The sequence below is a fragment of the Mesoplodon mirus genome (genome assembly GCF_964341445.2).
Source record: "Mesoplodon mirus genome assembly, chromosome: 15".
In the NCBI taxonomy this organism is placed as follows: Eukaryota; Metazoa; Chordata; class Mammalia; order Artiodactyla; family Ziphiidae; genus Mesoplodon; species Mesoplodon mirus.
In genome coordinates this window covers 1,691,728-1,707,874 of record NC_138991.1, presented here as the reverse complement: position 1 = coordinate 1,707,874, position 16,147 = coordinate 1,691,728, and the positions used below count along the sequence as shown (strand labels likewise).

Here is a 16,147-nt window from a genome sequence, read left to right as displayed (position 1 = left end):
CACCTATCCCCCGGGACGCGAACCTGAGAGACCCCGCCCCGCTCCCCGCAGGTGCCCCCGCTCGGCCAGCCCCGCGGTCCGGGGGTTCCGGGTCCAATGCCCACCGCTCGGCCCGCGCCCGCCTCGCCGTTCCCGGCGCCGCCGCTAGGGGCCGCCGCCGCGCCCCTATGACACAGCAACAATAGAGGCCGCTCTGGCCCGCACGCTGCCGGCCCGCGCTTCCGCCGGAAGAGAGCCGCCGGCACGGGGGCGGGCCTGGCGGCGCGATGGGCGGCCGCCCTCGCCAATCGCCCGCGGGACAGCGCCCGTCCCTCACCTGACGGGGCCCAATCGGCGGCGAGAGAGGTAAGTGGGGCGGGTGCAAGCGGGGGCTTCCGGCGGGGCCCGGCAGGCGCCGAGGAGGAAGAGCGAGCCCTGACGGCGCCTCTCTGCTGAGTCTCGGCGCGGCCCAGGTGCGGGGTCGCCGGGGGCGGGGACGGTTACGGAGGCGGCCAGGGGCGGGGCCTGTGCCTTCTGAGGCCCCCGGGCGGGCGCCGGGTCGGCGGGAGCTGGAGGGGCTGGGGGCCGGGTGGGGGCCGAGCGCGGGCGGGGGTTCTCGGGGCCTGACTCTCGGGCAGCTCGGCCGCCGTCCCGGGCCTGCCGCGGCCGTAGCCGAGGGCGTCGGGCGGTGGGGCCTGCGGGTGGGAGCGGGTCGGCCGGCTGCGGGCCTGCGTTTCCCCAGGTGCTCGGGTTTTCTCTCCGAAGGGAGCGAGCCGGCCGCGCTGCAGTTTACCGGCGGTGTGTCCGATGGAAACTAGGTTTAGGCCCAAGTGTGGTCTCCCATTCAGTGTCGTAGCGGTGTGCCTGCCCAGCTCGAGGTTTTAAATCTTTCGGAGCCGCAGGTTAAAGGACAGTTTATTTAAAAAGTACGGAAGGTGGTGTTGGCGAGGGTCTCCCGCTGTGATGGGGTCTAGATGCAGAGGTAAATTTCGTGGTTGGAGAACCACAAGAAGCTGGGGACCTGGCTCCACGGGCTCAGGTACCGTGGGGTCGGTCCACCCCAGGAGGAGTTCGGCAGCAGCTGTTGGGCGGCTGAGGCCTGTCCCCTTGCTCCCAGCAGGGGAGCCCGTTCCAGTTCCCGCGTAGCGTCTGGAGGTGCTGCGGCCTTGACCGTAGTTAGGAGGACCACGGTAGTGACCGGCTCTGCATGCTGGTCCCTCTTTCAGGATGACGACTTCAGGCGCTCTGTTTCCAAGCCTGGTGCCAGGCTCCCGCGGGTCCTCCAACAAGTATTTGGTGGAGTTTCGGGCCGGAAAAATGTCGCTGAAAGGGACTACTGTTACCCCAGATAAACGGAAAGGGCTTGTGTACATTCAGCAGACGGAGGACTCGCTCATGCACTTTTGCTGGAAAGACAGGACATCGGGGAACGTGGAAGACGTAAGTGTCTGGGAGCCTGAACCTCATCCTCAGGACTCGCGTCTAGTCGTCAGGACGGCGTGGTGTTTGCAGGAGGGCACCGTGCTCTGGGCACAGAGCAGCCGTTTCACAGTTTGGAGTGTGTTGGCGGGAAGCGTGGATCCATTGGTTTAGTGCCCTCACAGCTGTTTTGTGTTGCCTGTGGGGCTTCCTAGTCTCAACGATTATATAGATTTCTCCCGTCCGCGTACGTGTGTTTACAACTGAAGATTAGGTGCCTAGAATTGGAGAAACCATGTAAAAACCCTGACCTTTATCACAGCCCTCCCGAAAGCTTTCTCCAGCAGTCATCTTATTTAGTGTTCTTTGTTCTTCAGACTAAATCGGTTTTCGTTAGGTTCGAGAGCAGGTCAGAGTTGACTTCTTAATGCATCTTGGAATGTTGCTCCCCAAACGCCTCTGTTACAAATCCTTCAGGCGCCGGAAGCGCTCCTTCCCTGCTCAGCACCGAGCCCCTCTCCTGGCCCTCACGACCTTCGTGCGGTGCCTCAGACCCTCGTTTGTCTGCCCTGCGGAGACCTTGCTGGTGACGGGCGTGGCGACTTGTTGGCGTCCGTGTCCCGTGTCCTCTCCCCCCACCCGCACTCACTTAGGCACAGGGTCCAGCCTGTTTTCCTGGAGGTTCTGGGGCTCCGCAGTGCTGTTTTCGTGGAGCTGACTCTGCTGTCTTCTACCCTCTGTAGGATTTGATCATCTTCCCTGACGACTGTGAGTTCAAGCGCGTGCCTCAGTGCCCCAGCGGGAGGGTCTACGTGCTCAAGTTTAAGGCGGGGTCCAAACGGCTCTTCTTTTGGATGCAGGTATGTAGGTTTTGTTTGCATTTTGTCTTTTCTCCCTATCGTAAACTTAGGTTAGAAGCTTGTTCGCCGGATGGTAGAATTCGCTTTCACAGACCAGCTGGTGCTGACCATGCTTGCCATGGAACCTAAGGATTCCAGTGTATCGCCTTGTGGTGGGGGGCATTGGGGACAGGCTCCGCCAGAGTCCAGACACTTGTAGCTGGGCTTTGGGTGCCCTTTCGAGGATGGAGTTCCCTGGCTGACCGACAGGACTGACCTCCAGGCCGGGTCCTGTCTCTGCCTGTGGTTTGCTTGTCTCCCAGTGCCCCGCCCCCCAGGGTCATGAGCAGCCTGGACCAAAAGCAGGGGTGAGCCTGCGTGGTGTCCCTTGTCATGCCTCTTCTCCCGTGGTGTGCTGTGTGGGTCTCTGGGTGGCGGTGCACCGGGCGGTCCTCGTTCCCACTGGAAGTGGACTTGCTCGTGCAGTGGGTGTGCACCTGCGTTTGTCGTTTTGACAGAGGTCGTACCGCTGCCCTCCGCCCAGCACCTTCTAGAACAGGGCAGGAAAGTTTCTCCTCTTTGTGGGCTGGATGGTCTGTGTTGCACCTGCTGAAGTAGTGTGACAGTGGCCGTGGACGGGAAGTAAATGATGGGCGCAGCCGTGTTCCAGTAAAACTTTATTTGCAAACACAGATGGGGTCGTGGTTTGCCAGTCGCTGGTGTAGAGCTTGTTTCTCCACAGTTTCGCCAAAACAGTTGTCAGACTCACACCACCCACTGCGTTTTCTGCTCCCCTCTGCTCTGAGGTTAGGGCTGCGTCTTGTGTGCCTCCCACCGGCCCCCACCCCGTGACCCTGCAGGCCCACGGCGCACACACTCAGTGACTCTTGGATAAATGAGTCGTGGGTGCTTTGTCTCACAGTTCTGGGGGCGCCCACAGGGTGGTGCTGCCTGACGCCCCCCGCCCACACCCAAGTGCTCACAGTCAGTGCCCAGCTAACCCTGGAGGGCCACTGGCTGGTCGGTGGCCAGTGGTGTGGTAGCCGGGTGATTTCACGGCGGTACGCGTGTTGAAGGCTTTGCGGTTTTAGACCGTCGCGGAAAGAACCGCGTCTGGAGGGTCAGGGCCTTGCCGTGTGCTGAGCGCCCCTCGTGCTTGAGTCTCCCCGCCTGTAAAGTGGGTGTCAGCACAGCCCCAGCGGGCACGTCGGGCTGCTGTCCCCGTGCACCCTGCCGGGGCCTCTCCTTGCTGTGACCGCGGACAGGCGGCCACCTCTCCGGGCCTCAGGCCCTTGTCAGGACGGTTGTTGATGGGCGGGCCGCTCAGCTGCGCCTGCTGCCGTGTCCTCCCCGCAGGAGCCCAAGACGGACCAGGACGAGGAGCACTGCCGGAAGGTCAACGAGTATCTGAACAACCCGCCGATGCCCGGAGCCCTGGGGGCGAGTGGGAGCGGAGGCCACGAGCTGTCTGCGCTGGGCGGTAATGGTCACCTCCCCGGATGTGCGGTGAGGTCAGAGTAGGTTTCCGCCCACGTGGATCCCTGGTGGCGCGGGCCGGTGGTCTTTAAATGGAAGCGGAGGTGTCCAGGTTAGAAGCTCCCGTCGGCCGTTCCCCCTCGACGCCCCCGTCTCCGCGTGGCGCAGCGGTGTGCGAGCCCATCTGCGCTGGCTCGTGTCGGGAGACGCTCGCCCCACAGCGCGGGGCGGCCGCGGCGCGCATGCGCACGGCTGGAGGCCCGGGCCTGAGCGCCTGCTGTCTTGCAGGGGAGGGCGGCCTGCAGAGCCTGCTGGGGAACATGAGCCACAGCCAGCTCATGCAGCTCATCGGCCCCGCCGGCCTCGGAGGACTGGGTAAGGTGCCGTGGGCCCGCGGGAGCCTGTGTTCGGAGGTGAACGACTCGCAGTTTCTCATTGGCTCGGAGCGACGCCTGTCAATGTTCTGTGCCCTGGCCTCCCTGGGGAGGGGGCTGGTTTGACGTAGGGTTTGACCTGGGAGCTGGGTGGGCAAGGCCTTCCAGGGCCCCCAGGGAAGACCCAGTTCCATACGTCGGGGGAGCACGGCTGGCTGAGGTGCCGGGCCTGAGAAGGCGGGCTCGGGGCCCCTGGTCTCCTGGGCTGGCCTGCCTGCTGCCGGCTCCTGTCGGGCTCGCGTTGTGTTTCTGGGACACTTCGGAAACGCTGGTTACTTTGTAGGGGATTTGAACTCCATGTTCCCTTGAACCCAGGTGCATTAGTAGGGTCACGGGATGGAGAAGTGATCTGATTTAGCAGATCCAGCTGCCAGGGCACACCTGAGGAGTCGCTGCTCCTGGGCCCCCGCAGGCCCGCTGTGGTCACCACCTTCCCCTGCTTGCCCTTTCTGCTCCTGGGCGGGGGCGGGCAGCCCTCGGGCTGGGCACTATGTGTGAGCTGGTCTCCTTGCTCCTGGTAGGTGGCCTGGGGGCGCTGACGGGGCCGGGCCTGGCCAGCCTGCTGGGGAGCGGAGGGCCTCCCGCGAGCAGCTCCTCCTCCAGGTGAGCTTCACGCCGCGCATCTGGCGTGGCCGAGTCCCCTCCACGGGGGCCGGACGTGGGAGGTGCCAAAGGGCAAAATAGGTGTCTGGGGGGGTGGGTCCGTCCCTTTTCGTGGTTCCGGCTCTTCCGGGGCTCCGGCAGCACGAGCATGGGGGCAGGACCGACGTGTTTGGCGCCTGGTGGGCGTGTAGCCACTGCAGCGCTGGCCTCGCTCTTGCCAGCTCCCGGAGCCCGTCAGCAGCGGTCACCCCGTCCTCCACCGCCCCTTCCACGCGCGCCACCCCAGCCCCGTCCGCTCCAGCAGCTGCCTCGGTGAGCAGCCCGAGCCCCGCGCCCAGTCCAGGCAATGGAGCCAGCACAGCAGCCAGCCCGACCCAGCCCATCCAGCTGAGTGACCTTCAGAGCATTCTAGCCACTATGAACGTGCCGGCTGGGCCAGGAGGCAGCCAGCAAGGTAACACGTGCTCCTCGGCCCCAGGCTGGGGGGTGAAGGTGCCCGCTGCCCCCCCACCCGCCCGCTGATGGCCGCCTGCTTGTGCCCCAGTGGACCTGGCCAGCGTGCTGACGCCTGAGATCATGGCCCCCATCCTTGCCAACGCGGATGTCCAGGAGCGCCTGCTGCCCTACCTGCCGTCCGGGGAGTCGCTGCCGCAGACCGCGGAGGAGATCCAGAACACGCTGACCTCGCCCCAGTTCCAGCAGGTAGGCGCGTGGCCCGGGTGCCCCGCTGTGCGCTCGGAGTGGGGGACAGTGTCCACTGCAGCACGGCCCCCGCCAGCGCTGAGCGCCCCTGCGGCTCCCCCAGTTCTCTGCATGGACTCAGGCGCCTGGCTCTTCCTTGCAGGCCCTGGGCATGTTCAGCGCGGCCTTGGCCTCGGGGCAGCTGGGCCCCCTCATGTGCCAGTTTGGGCTGCCTGCAGAGGCCGTGGAGGCCGCCAACAAGGGCGGTAAGTGCTCGTCCCTCCGCCTCTCTGCCTCAGTTGAGGCAGAGGTGGTTTTCTCCTGGCGTTTGAAGGAACAGGCCTCCCCTGTCTGTCTGTGGAGCACGGGGCTGGCTTGTTCCGATGGCCCTGGCCTCCAGCTGATTTTCACCTCCCAGCCCCCTGGTCAGCAGGGCCAAGCCAGGGCCTAGAAAGGTCACCTCGTGCTTTTTTTTTTTTTTTTTTTTGCGGTATGCGGGCCTCTCACTGTCGTGGCCTCTCCCGTTGCGGAGCACAGGCTCCGGACGCGCAGGCTCAGCGGCCATGGCTCACGGGCCCAGCCGCTCCGCGGCACATGGGATCCTCCCGGACCGGGGCACGAACCCGTATCCCCTGCATTGGCAGGCGGACTCTCAACCACTGCGCCACCAGGGAGGCCCTCACCTCGTGCTTTTAAATTCGTTTTAGATGTGGAAGCATTTGCCAAAGCCATGCAGAGCAGTGCCAGCCCCGAGCAGCAGGAGGGGGGCGGGCAGGACAAGAAGGACGAGGAGGAGGACATGAGCTTGGATTGAGTCGCCTGCTGTCAAGAGGGCTGGCCTCCCGGCCGTGCGACCTCAGCAGTGGCGTGTGTGAGCGCACCCCTCTCACCTCTGTCCCAACTTGCTATCAATAAAAGTCTTTTCTTTTATCTGCCAACTCTGGTTTGTCTGCATGCCCGGGGTGGGTTGCGACGGCCCCGTCCGTCCCCCTATCATCATCAGCCCGCCGGGAGCTGGTGCGGGAAGCCCCTCCAGGCCCTGGTTCTGACGGACTTTGAGGGGCTCCCCACGTGAGCGCCCTGCTCACCGCGGACCTCCAGACCCGCTGGACTGCTTTTCTTTTTCTCCATTTAAAGTCGACACTCGGTTACACAGAAGTGACTTTAATTTTTGTTTCAAGAAGCAGGGATGAATGACTTACAGATCTCCCATCAAAAACTGGTGGAAGGGGAATTTCATAATTAAACTGAAAGATAAAAAGTATAAAACCCCCATTTTGCAGTGTTTTACCCTTTCCCTTAGAAAGTCAGACATAACTTAAACCATTCCCAGAAATAAGATTCATCACCCGGAGAATCTGGAGCCTACATAAACAAACGTACACAAACGTCATCTAAACAATCGGCCGAGGGCGGTGTTGTCAGCGGGTTGTGTGGAGGTTCTGGGGGTTCCAGGGGGCAGGACCCTGCCCGACGGGGCGGCCTGCCTGGGAGCTCCGGGCCTGGGGCTCTGAAGACCCTCTCTCCTGGCTGCTGGAGCTGGTGGCTGGGGTCCCAGAGGGGCAGCTGTGCTACGTGGCTGGGCAGCCGCCGGCCCCCACTGCCCCCTGCACGCCCGCAGCGTGAGGCCAGGAGACCAGGGCCTGGTTCACCACCAGGTTCCGCATGCAGCCGCGGTAGGCGGGAGGCCGCGTCCAGGGTTCTGGGGGTGGGGGAGGGAAGGAGACGGGTCGGAGCAGAGGCCGGCATCCCACCAGGCCTTGGTCTCCCCGCCGGGGTGGAAAACAGGGTGACCCCAGTGCCTGGTCCCCAGGGGCAGCCTCCCTCCCTCCCTCTGCCCCCAGGCCAAGGCCACACTCACCAGGCAGGCCCCCGAGGTACAGTGGCACTGGGGCGTCAGCCGAGGCGGCCAGCGCAGGGCCCAGGGTGTGGTTGCTCTCCAGGTCCACCTCCAGCCGGAGCCTGTTCCCGCCTTTGGTCACTGCCGGGCACAGGTTCCTTGTGGCCGGGCCGGGGGGCCCCTCACCAGCCACAGGGCCAGGGGCCCTTTGCCCCTTTGCTCTGTCTTTTGAGTCCCTGCCCACCCCCCTGCCCCAGGGGTCTGCAGCCGCCCCTAGCGGGGGTGGGTCAGGAGGGCCCAGCTCACCTCCTAGGCGGTGCCACTGCCCATCACACAGTGCCTCGGGGACTGTCACCAGTGTGGAGAACTCGCCTGCACCGTCGTCTGCCCGCAGCAGGACCTGGGGCGGCAGCGGGTCAGGAGGGCCCTACCAACCCAGATCTCGCCCTGAGGCCGCGGCCCAACCCGCTTACCTGCCTCCCCAGCACCCGCAGCTGCAGGTAGGGGGGCGCCGGGCCCTGACCCAAGTGGAAGACGAGGCCGGTGGCTGTCTGGGGCCGCACCTCTAGCTCCAGGCCCAGGTCAGGCAGTGTGGCCCCCAGGGTGTCTGCAGGGAGGGGCCGTGAGAGGAGGAAGGCCTCAGCCCCAGGCCCCCCCGCCCTGTTCTGGGCGTCACTCCCACCCCAGCCCAGGCAAGTAGGGGACTGGGGGACGCCAGCAGGGGACAGACCTAGAGTGATGACTCCCCCGCTGCCTGCAAAGAACAGGCCCTTCTCCACGGGACCGGAGAAGCAGGGTGTGGCCCCCACTACCCGGGTGGGAGCCCCCAGGAGCTGCCCGTCCAACCTCAGTCTCTTCACACAACCGCTGAACCCGGAGCGGCTGATGGCCACCTGTGTGGGCACAGAGGGGTGAGCTGGGTCAGGTGCCTGGGGTGCCGAGGAGGGCGGAGAGTGTCCAGCGGGGCAGGGGTGGGAGACTGGGGTGAGGCGGCTCTCACCGGGAGCTGCGGGCTGTGGCCGCCAGCAGGGAGGCCCCCCACAAAGATAGTGTGTGGCCGGGGGCCTTCCTCCCCCTGGTGCCGCCGGCCCGTCCCCTCCCGGCTCTGGGCCCAGACCCCGTCCGTCACCAGCTGGATCCGAGTCTTCTCCCAACGCACAGACACCTGGGAGTGGGAAGACACATCAGGATGGGAGCCCCCAGGGCCAGCGCCCCGCCCTACCCCGCCCCTGCGTCCCCTCCCCCCAGCCCCTCACTGTATGCCACCGGCCAGTCCGTGAACGATGGCGGCTCTGGACTCGGAGCTGGGGCCCAGGGCCTTCCGTCTGAGCGACAAAGCGTCCGTGGCTCAGGAGGAGGGCTAGGGAAGGGCTGCTGGCCGTCAGAGGGGCAGCGAGGAGCAAGAGCCCTCGGGGGGCGTGCGGGCGGATGAGCATGGACAGCTGCGACCTGGAAGCCAGGCGGGGTCATCAGCCTCGGCTGCCCCCTCCCCCCGGCAGCCCCCTCTCCCCACCGCCGCCCCTGGCCTTACCAGTCACGGGTGGGGGGCGGGACGTGTGCAAACTCCAGGTGACTGGACAGGGGACCCCCAAACTGGTAGGCGTCTCGTATGGCCCTGCGGGGCCAGGGTGGCGAGCAGGAAGCGTCCTGGGCGGGCTGCCGGCTGCGGCGGGAGGCCTGGGGGGTCGGATGGGGATGAGGGAATGCAGGAATGCATGGAGGCCACCTTCTGCCTACCCCAGCCCCATGTCCCCACCTTCTGGGACACCGTGGCCCGCAGTCCTCGCGGGCTCTGCTCTGGGGCCTGGGTGCGAGGGGCCGGGACGCAGCCTGAGCTCACGTTGATGCCCTCCAGGTTCTGCTGCAGGTCAAGCACGCGCTGCGGCCCCAGGAGCCTGCGGAGGGCAGGGGGTACGTGCGGGTCAGTGCTGGGCCGGGCCGGCGGGTCGTCGCCAGCCCTCCCAGGGCCCGCTCAGCTCACCGCAGCACGAAAACGTTGCTAATGCAGCCACTGAAGTTACGGAGGGCGTCGGACTTGGGCAAGCCCCCCAGGAAGAGCTGACTCGACCCCTCAGGCTGGGGCTGGGGCCACGGCCCCCGGTGGGGCCTCATCTCCTGAAGCTGGTCGTCCACATAGAGCCAGACCCTGGCAAGGAGAGCAGTGTTTCCCCCGCCCTGCCCCCCGCCCCCCGGCTCTACTGCGCCCCCTCCTTGGAGAGAGGCCAGGTAAGCCGGACTCACCCCGTGGCGTTGCTGTAGAAAGTGACATAATGGGGGGCCCCGTCGGCAAAGCCCCGTCGCGTTTTCACCTCGGTCCTTGCAAGCCGGAGGGTCACGTGGCCCTGCTGCAGGGACACCTCGCATGGCCCGGTCTGGGGACAGTGGCTGGGTCAGCGGGCCAGGCCGGGGGCTCAGACTCCCTCCCTCGGGCCACCAGCCCCGCCCCGCTGCCCCAGAGGTGGCGGGGTGGACGCACCGGGGACTCCCGGTGGAAGAGCAGAGCGCTGTCCTGGCTGCTGCGGAAGCCGAAGCCGGAGTAGACGTTGCCCGTGAGGGGCACGGCGTTGCTGGGAAGCGCCAGGCGCAGATAGCCGTGGCCGTGGAAAGTCATGGCCCGTCCCACCTGCGGGCAGGGCGACCGTGAGGGCCCGTGGCGGCCGGAGAGGGCGCGCAACTGGGGGAGGGAGGGGGCTCACCAGCAGGTCGGCGGTGCAGCCGGAGCTGATGCCCGTCGTGTTCAGCCTCTTGAGATCCACGTACTTGCCCAGAGCCTTGATGCCCTTGATGCAGCCGCGCACCGAGCCTCCGGAGGGGAAGAGCCGCCGCAGGCTGCGGGGACGGTCCGCGGGACGGGCGAGCGTCAGGGGTGGCCTCTCCCGGGCCCTGCCCGCCACGCCCACCCCACCCCAGGGCCAGGGCTCACCTCGGGGGCAGCTGGCTGGGTGGCACGCCCCCCAGGTAGTAGGCATCGGCCAGCTCCAGCGTGCTGTCCTGCTCCACGCTGAACACCGTGGTCCTCTCCACGCGCACCAGCACGCGCTTCCGGCTGCCCCCCAGCAAGAACACCTGGACCTGGGGAGCGCCATCATGGGGTGGTACCTTCAGGGCGAGAGCTGTGGCCCCCTTGCCCCTCCCCACGCCGGGCCCTCCCCGAGCCCAGCCCTACCGCCTTGCTGGTCGTGGTCAGAGGCGGCGGGCGCTGCAGCGGGTCGGCCTCCTTCAAGCCCGCGCCGAAGTCGTAGAGAAACACGAGGCTGCCTTCCCGCACGGCCAGGCACAGGAACTGGTCCTGGCGGGGGAGGGGAGGGTCAGCGTGGGCCGGGCGGGCTGGCGCGCCGGGCCGTTGGGACTGCGGACGTGCCTGGTGCCGCAGGAAGAAGAGGATCCCGCTGTAGGACACAAGCCGCAGCTCCTGGTCGAAGCGTTTGGTGTTGCTCAGCTGGCTCTCCATGCTGATGCGGGCAAAGCCGGAGCCGTCCAGGTAGGAGCCGTCCGTGAGCCACGGGTCCCCGGTCGACTTGGAGCTGCGGGTCAGAGGGGGCAGGGTCAGCCGAGGGCGGGCTGAGCCGCGGTGAGGGGGGCTCAGGCCGCACGTACCGTGCACAAGGCTTATCCACAGCTGTATCCAGCTGGAAGGTCTTTTCGAAGTTGTAGAGACTGACCACCTCTTCGTTCAGCGTGTCCAGCTCGATGCAGCCCCGGTAGCCGGGAAAGCGCAGGGGTTCGGGGGGCTGTGGGCACAGCGCACGGTCAGGGAGCCTCCCTGCCCAGGACAGACCCAAGGGGAGGAACTTGGGCTACAGCACGACGGACCGAAGCCAGACCCTGAGCAGGACTTCCTGGGACAGGGGTGCAGGGCGGGGTGGCCGCGGACCCAGGCCACACCGGGCTCACCGTGAAGTTGCCGGGGTAGCCTCCCACGTAGAAGACAAAGTCATCAGGCTGCACACTGAGCAGCCCTTCGGCCCCAGGAGCCACTGTATCACCCTTGGTCTCTTGGACCATCTGATTCTCCACTGTGACAGACATATGGCCAAACTGGAGGGTCCTGAGGGCAGAGGTAAGAGAGGGAGGCGTGGCCACGCGGCCACGCCTGGCGGTGGGGGGAGCACCGTGCGGGCCGGGCCTCCCACCTGTCAATGCTGACGGCTGCGAACTGTTCCCCGATGTCCTCGTCGATGCTGAGGGACGTGGGGCCTGCTCCCCCGAGGCGGTACACCCAGTGCACCTTCTGGCCACGCAGAGCCACACCCATGTAGTCACCGGTGGCCTGTGGCGGCAGGAGACTCAGAGGGACAGGGACCCGGCGTGGGCCACCCACTCCGGCCTGGCGCCCGACTCCACCCAGCCCACCGAGCCCGCCCGCTACCTGGCGGCTGCCCATGTACAGCACAAACTGGTCCCCAGCGACCTGGCCGGGCGCCAGCTCTGGGCTCTGCAGGTAGAACTTGAGGGCGGTGTAAGAGGCGAGGCTGGCGAGGTCCCGAGGGGTGCGCAGCTGCACCCCTGAGCTACCGTTGAACTTCATGGGCACCTTGACCTGAGGCGGGGCGCAGAGCCCATCAGCGTCTGCCTCCTGGTCTCCCAGATGCCCACCTGGCCCTGGCACTCGCACCCACCTTATTGGCAGCACCCCGGGCCTGGGCAATGAGCTCCCGCACGCGGCCGATGCTGGCCGACAGGGCCAGGCTGGCGTTGTGCGTCCCACGGTTCTGCAGGAGGCTCAGCTTGGCCAGCAGCTGTGGCAGCGTCTTCTCCAGGGTGGACACTACATGGGGGTGCGGATCGGGGGAGGCAGCCCTGAGCCCCTGGCCTCCCCACCCCGGCCCGCCCTCTGTCAGGGCACCGCACGCCAGGGCCCACCTGAGCGGCCTGCGTCGAGCACCACCCGGCCCAGGTCCTGGCTCTGCAGGCCCTTGTACTGTCCCTGCCACCGCTCCACGTTTTTCTGCATGTCTTGAAGCCGGGACTGCACGCGGGCGGCCGTGTCCTGGGCTTCAGTGACCACAGCCTTGGCGTGGGCTATCTTCTTGCTTGTCTCATCTGTGGCGGGCAGTGTGCAGGCTCAGCAGGGGGGCAAGCGAGGACCATCAGGGGGCCTCATCCCCATCTGGGGAGACCACTAAGACCCCCCTGACAAGACCAGCAACAGGGATGTCACCCCCGCCCCCGATCTCGTGAGAGCCTCAGGGCGGTGGACACGCACCCTCCGTCCTCTCCCAGATGGCCCCTCCTGTGCCAGCCTCTCTTGCCACAGCTGCGTCACCCACTGTCGGCTCAGCCCCGCCTCCCCATGGCCCCCACATGGCCCCCCCACCCCGGCCAACGCCATCTCTCCCGAGCCCTCCCCCACTTCCCAGAGTCCCCGTGGCCCCAACCCAGGCTCGTGGGGAAGGTCGGCTCTCGAGCCGTTGGGGCTCCCTCCTCTGCCCCGAGCCCTCCCGGCCCCCCGGCCCCCGAGCCCTCGGCTCCAGCCACTCCGGCCTCTGCTGCTGCCTCCACCTCCCCCCTCCCCACCTCCGCCAGATGCCCCAGGTCCCTGCCGCACACTCCCGCCTACCCTGTGCCACCTGTCTCTGGGCGCGCCCTGCCCCTTCCAGTTTTCACTTGCTGCCCGGGGCTACGTTCGTTTGGCGTCTGTCTCCGACCAGAAGCGGATCCCCAGGGCTGGGGAGGGTCCCCAGGGTTGGAGCTGCCCACACAGGGGCCCCCCTCAGCTGCCCCGGCCACTGCCCCGGACGGCGCAAGTGTGAACATGTCCACCATCAGAGCCTACTGGGCGGGCTGGCTGATGTCTATCCGGGCAGGTGTCTCTTCAGCTCTGGGGACAAGCAGTGAGGGCAGGGGCAGGAAGGAGACCCACCCTACCTGTGTCCATAGCCAGCATGGCCTGCACCTCCTGGAGTCGGGCCGCCAGCTGTTCCTTCCTGGCCCGGGCGTCGCGGAGCTGGGTCCCGGTGCCCTGGAGGGTGGCCCACGCTGCGGGGCAGGCAGCCTCAGTCCCGAGGAGCCCCCGCCCCCAGGGTGCAGGCGCAGCCCATTTCAGTCCTCCCTCCTGACCAGGGAGGATTAAGGCTCACACGCACACAGTCAGACGGAGACATCTGGCACAAGGGCCCTCGGCTCAGGGGGTGGCACTGGCACCCAAGTCTTGGGGCAGCCTCCTGGGCCCACAGCCAAGGCAATTATTCCCATTTTACAGGTGAAACAATGGAGGCTCAGAAAAGCTGAGCCGTTGCTCATGGCCACCAGTGCCCTGAGGTGCTAGCAGCAGAGGGTGCACCCCACTCCCCGCTCCCCACCTGCTCCTCCTCGACGGCCTGGCACGCACACAGCCCTCAGCCAGGACAGCAGGAAAACCATCAGCCAGTCCCCACGGCCCCTTCGCGAGGCCCTTCCACATCCTGGGGGCCTGTCACGAAGCCAGGGTGGGTGGTGGGCCTTCGCAGCGCTCCCAGGGATGCACTTGCCGAGCAGTGGGGAAAATTCCCACAGAGGGCAGCCGTGACCCTGATCCACACGGTGACGACCCACATGGCCGGAAGGCGAGGGTCCCCACAGAGCCCGGACACGCAGCTGGACCCGGCACTCACCAAGGCCCAGCCTCCGCTGCTCCCCAAGGACAGCCTCCTCCAGGGCACTGCTGTCTGCCAGCAGCTTCCGGGCTCGGGGCGCCAGGCCCCGCTGCACGACCACCTGTAGACACAGAAACAAGATGCAGTTCACACCTGCCCGGTGGAGCTGCAAGGGAACAGGGGCTCCCGCCGGGGCTGTGGGGGGCGTCAGGGCCTCACCGCCCATGTACGGCTCGCCTGCTGCTGCGCCTGGCCGGCGGCACCCTCGGCGGCCCGCACGGCTTGCAGAATGCTGCTGTAGGCATTGGCGGCCTCGACGGCCCGCTGGATGAAGCGGTCCTGGTTGACTCCCTGGATGATGCTGTGAGGGGAAGCGGGGAGGATCCCAGGGTGTGGGTGGGGGGGTCCGCCCACCTCGCGGGCCTCCGCCTGCCTGGCTGCTGGGATGGCCTGCCTCGCGGCTCTGGACGCCCGGCCTTGCACCGCCCTGTGTGCCTATCCTGCTTCTTCCTGCCACCCTGGGCCCAGACTTCTGCCCAGCCCCTGCAGGGACACCGGCCTCTCCTTCTAAGAGCCCTCCCAGACCAGCTATACCACTTCCAGGCCCCGACTGCACCCACCCCGGTTACCCTCTTTGGGCCCCGTACTTGGAAAGGTTGAGCGCCAGCTGGTCCAGCTGCCACGCGTGGGCCTCGGCGGCCTCCACCAGGTCCACCTTGCTGCTCGCCGGGGAGAAGGCCCGCATCTTCTCGAGTAGTGGCGTCCGGGCCCCATCCAGGCTGGCAGCAAGGTGCTCGTACTCCTGGGGGGTGGGTGAGTTAGGGGGGCACCCTCGTCCCCATCCCCTACTCACCCCCACCTGATCTGGGAGTGCCTGCCCCCGCCCAGCGTGCAGCCCTTTGGGAGCGGGGGGGCGTTCACCTCCTTGGCCTGGTCCATGCCGTGCAGAAGCTCAGTGAGCCGGACCAGGGTGTCTCTGGCGGCCTGTAGAGTGGCCCCCAGAGTGGCGTTGTCCCGCAACAGCTCCTGTTTCCGTTGCTGGAGACGATGGGGAGTGAGGAGGAGGTGACAGGACAAGGATGAGGCAGGAAAATAAGGGGGTGGGGTGACAGGGTAGCGGCTGATGAGTATGAGGGTGAGAGGGGAGGGGGAGGGGCAGGGCTGGGGGCTATGGGGCAGGCTTCCTACCAGGGCTTCCTCCAGCTGCTCCTGGTTGCGGCTGTTGAGCTCCTCCGCCTCTCGTGTCGTGCCCACCGCCCTGTTCAGGGCTTCCCGCAGGTCCATGAGTCCGGCCTCGTGCTGGGCCAGCTGGTCTCGGGTGCGTGCTACCAGCGCCTGGTTCCTCTCCCAGCGCCTGGTCAGCTGCTCCTGCACACGGGCCAGCACTGCCCAAGGCCCAGTGTAGGAACGGTCACTTGGGCAGTGACTCCCAGTGCCTGCCAGTCCCCATCCACCCTCCCAAGCTGACGGGATGCCACTCCAGGCTGACCTCAGCCCCAGAGCCCCCAGCCGGGTCCTCACCCCTCCCATCTCTGCCTTGCCGGGGCTGACACCACTCACGTCTCTGGGCCTCCCCCAGCTCGGCCTCAGCAGCTGCTCGCGGAACCCCCAGGTCACGGGCCCGCATCTCCTGGAGCAGCCGTTCCACCTCGGCCAGTGTCCGGCGCAGCTGCTCACCCGATAGGGCTGAGGCGTTGGCTGGTGACAGGCGGTCCGTCTGGGACTCGAGCTCTGTGGGGGTTTGGGGAGCGGGCTGTCAGGGCCCAGGGCTGGCCTGCTGCCCAGGCACACCTCTGCCACTAGCTTCCGAGCCAGAAATGCCCAGCCAAGCATCTTCAGACAACCCCCGTGTAACCCGGCGTGCCCTGGATGGCCCCCAGATCTCCTGGCTCCAGGCCGCGACTTGCACGCCTGCCCGGCCCTCTCGCACACAACCCCATCACCTCCCAGGGCACCCCCCCAGTATCCCCACCACTGCCGTCTGCTCAGCCCGTGGGTGGGGGCACTGGCCCGTCTTGCGGGGCCCACGTGCCCCCCACCTCCCACGTGCCCCCCACCTCCCACGTGCCCCCACCTCCCAGCCCAGACCCTCCAAGCCCCCTGGAGGCACGCCCCCTGCCCTGACTCTCCCTGCCCTGCCCAGGTGGGCCAGCTCCTACCGTTCAGGGCACGGTCCACAGCCCGGACGGCTGCCAGCAGCGTCTGTGCCCGGCCCAGCGTGGCCTCGGTGCTGTCCAGAAGCTGGCCGGCCTGGGCTCGGGTCCCTGTGGCCTGTGGATGAAGCACCCCATCAGGCCTCGA

At 66.9% G+C, this 16,147-nt stretch overlaps 2 protein-coding genes across 4 annotated transcripts in view; one reads left to right on the top strand and one right to left on the bottom strand.

Annotated features, from left to right (window-relative positions):
- Window positions 1-346: 346 nt before the first annotated feature.
- ADRM1 (ADRM1 26S proteasome ubiquitin receptor) lies at window positions 347-6,361 on the top strand. Its single transcript, XM_082644793.1, has 10 exons — window positions 347-452; window positions 1,206-1,419; window positions 2,142-2,258; window positions 3,594-3,717; window positions 4,002-4,088; window positions 4,669-4,750; window positions 4,972-5,204; window positions 5,295-5,452; window positions 5,595-5,697; window positions 6,139-6,361. Exons 2-10 carry the CDS (start codon window positions 1,207-1,209, stop codon window positions 6,243-6,245), a joined length of 1,224 nt encoding a protein of 407 aa, XP_082500919.1. The 5' UTR covers window positions 347-452; window position 1,206; the 3' UTR covers window positions 6,246-6,361.
- A 218-nt stretch (window positions 6,362-6,579) lies between these two features.
- Window positions 6,580-16,147, bottom strand: part of LAMA5 (laminin subunit alpha 5) — a 53,325-nt gene continuing 43,757 nt past the window's right edge. For all 3 annotated transcript variants that reach the window (XM_082600326.1, XM_082600327.1, XM_082600325.1), the window contains 30 exons: window positions 16,006-16,117; window positions 15,407-15,577; window positions 15,035-15,231; window positions 14,768-14,884; window positions 14,494-14,648; window positions 14,066-14,207; window positions 13,865-13,967; window positions 13,140-13,250; window positions 12,135-12,314; window positions 11,891-12,039; window positions 11,641-11,811; window positions 11,405-11,541; window positions 11,166-11,319; window positions 10,869-11,002; window positions 10,633-10,795; window positions 10,438-10,560; window positions 10,195-10,343; window positions 9,968-10,100; window positions 9,748-9,894; window positions 9,513-9,643; window positions 9,253-9,417; window positions 9,028-9,166; window positions 8,803-8,948; window positions 8,528-8,720; window positions 8,272-8,436; window positions 8,002-8,164; window positions 7,745-7,878; window positions 7,578-7,671; window positions 7,293-7,412; window positions 6,580-7,133 (listed from right to left, as the gene is read on the bottom strand). In XM_082600326.1, coding sequence (XP_082456452.1) covers window positions 7,003-7,133; window positions 7,293-7,412; window positions 7,578-7,671; window positions 7,745-7,878; window positions 8,002-8,164; window positions 8,272-8,436; window positions 8,528-8,720; window positions 8,803-8,948; window positions 9,028-9,166; window positions 9,253-9,417; window positions 9,513-9,643; window positions 9,748-9,894; window positions 9,968-10,100; window positions 10,195-10,343; window positions 10,438-10,560; window positions 10,633-10,795; window positions 10,869-11,002; window positions 11,166-11,319; window positions 11,405-11,541; window positions 11,641-11,811; window positions 11,891-12,039; window positions 12,135-12,314; window positions 13,140-13,250; window positions 13,865-13,967; window positions 14,066-14,207; window positions 14,494-14,648; window positions 14,768-14,884; window positions 15,035-15,231; window positions 15,407-15,577; window positions 16,006-16,117 — 4,329 coding nt within the window. In that variant the 3' untranslated portion in view covers window positions 6,580-7,002. The remainder of the gene's footprint in view (window positions 7,134-7,292; window positions 7,413-7,577; window positions 7,672-7,744; window positions 7,879-8,001; window positions 8,165-8,271; window positions 8,437-8,527; window positions 8,721-8,802; window positions 8,949-9,027; window positions 9,167-9,252; window positions 9,418-9,512; window positions 9,644-9,747; window positions 9,895-9,967; window positions 10,101-10,194; window positions 10,344-10,437; window positions 10,561-10,632; window positions 10,796-10,868; window positions 11,003-11,165; window positions 11,320-11,404; window positions 11,542-11,640; window positions 11,812-11,890; window positions 12,040-12,134; window positions 12,315-13,139; window positions 13,251-13,864; window positions 13,968-14,065; window positions 14,208-14,493; window positions 14,649-14,767; window positions 14,885-15,034; window positions 15,232-15,406; window positions 15,578-16,005; window positions 16,118-16,147) is intronic.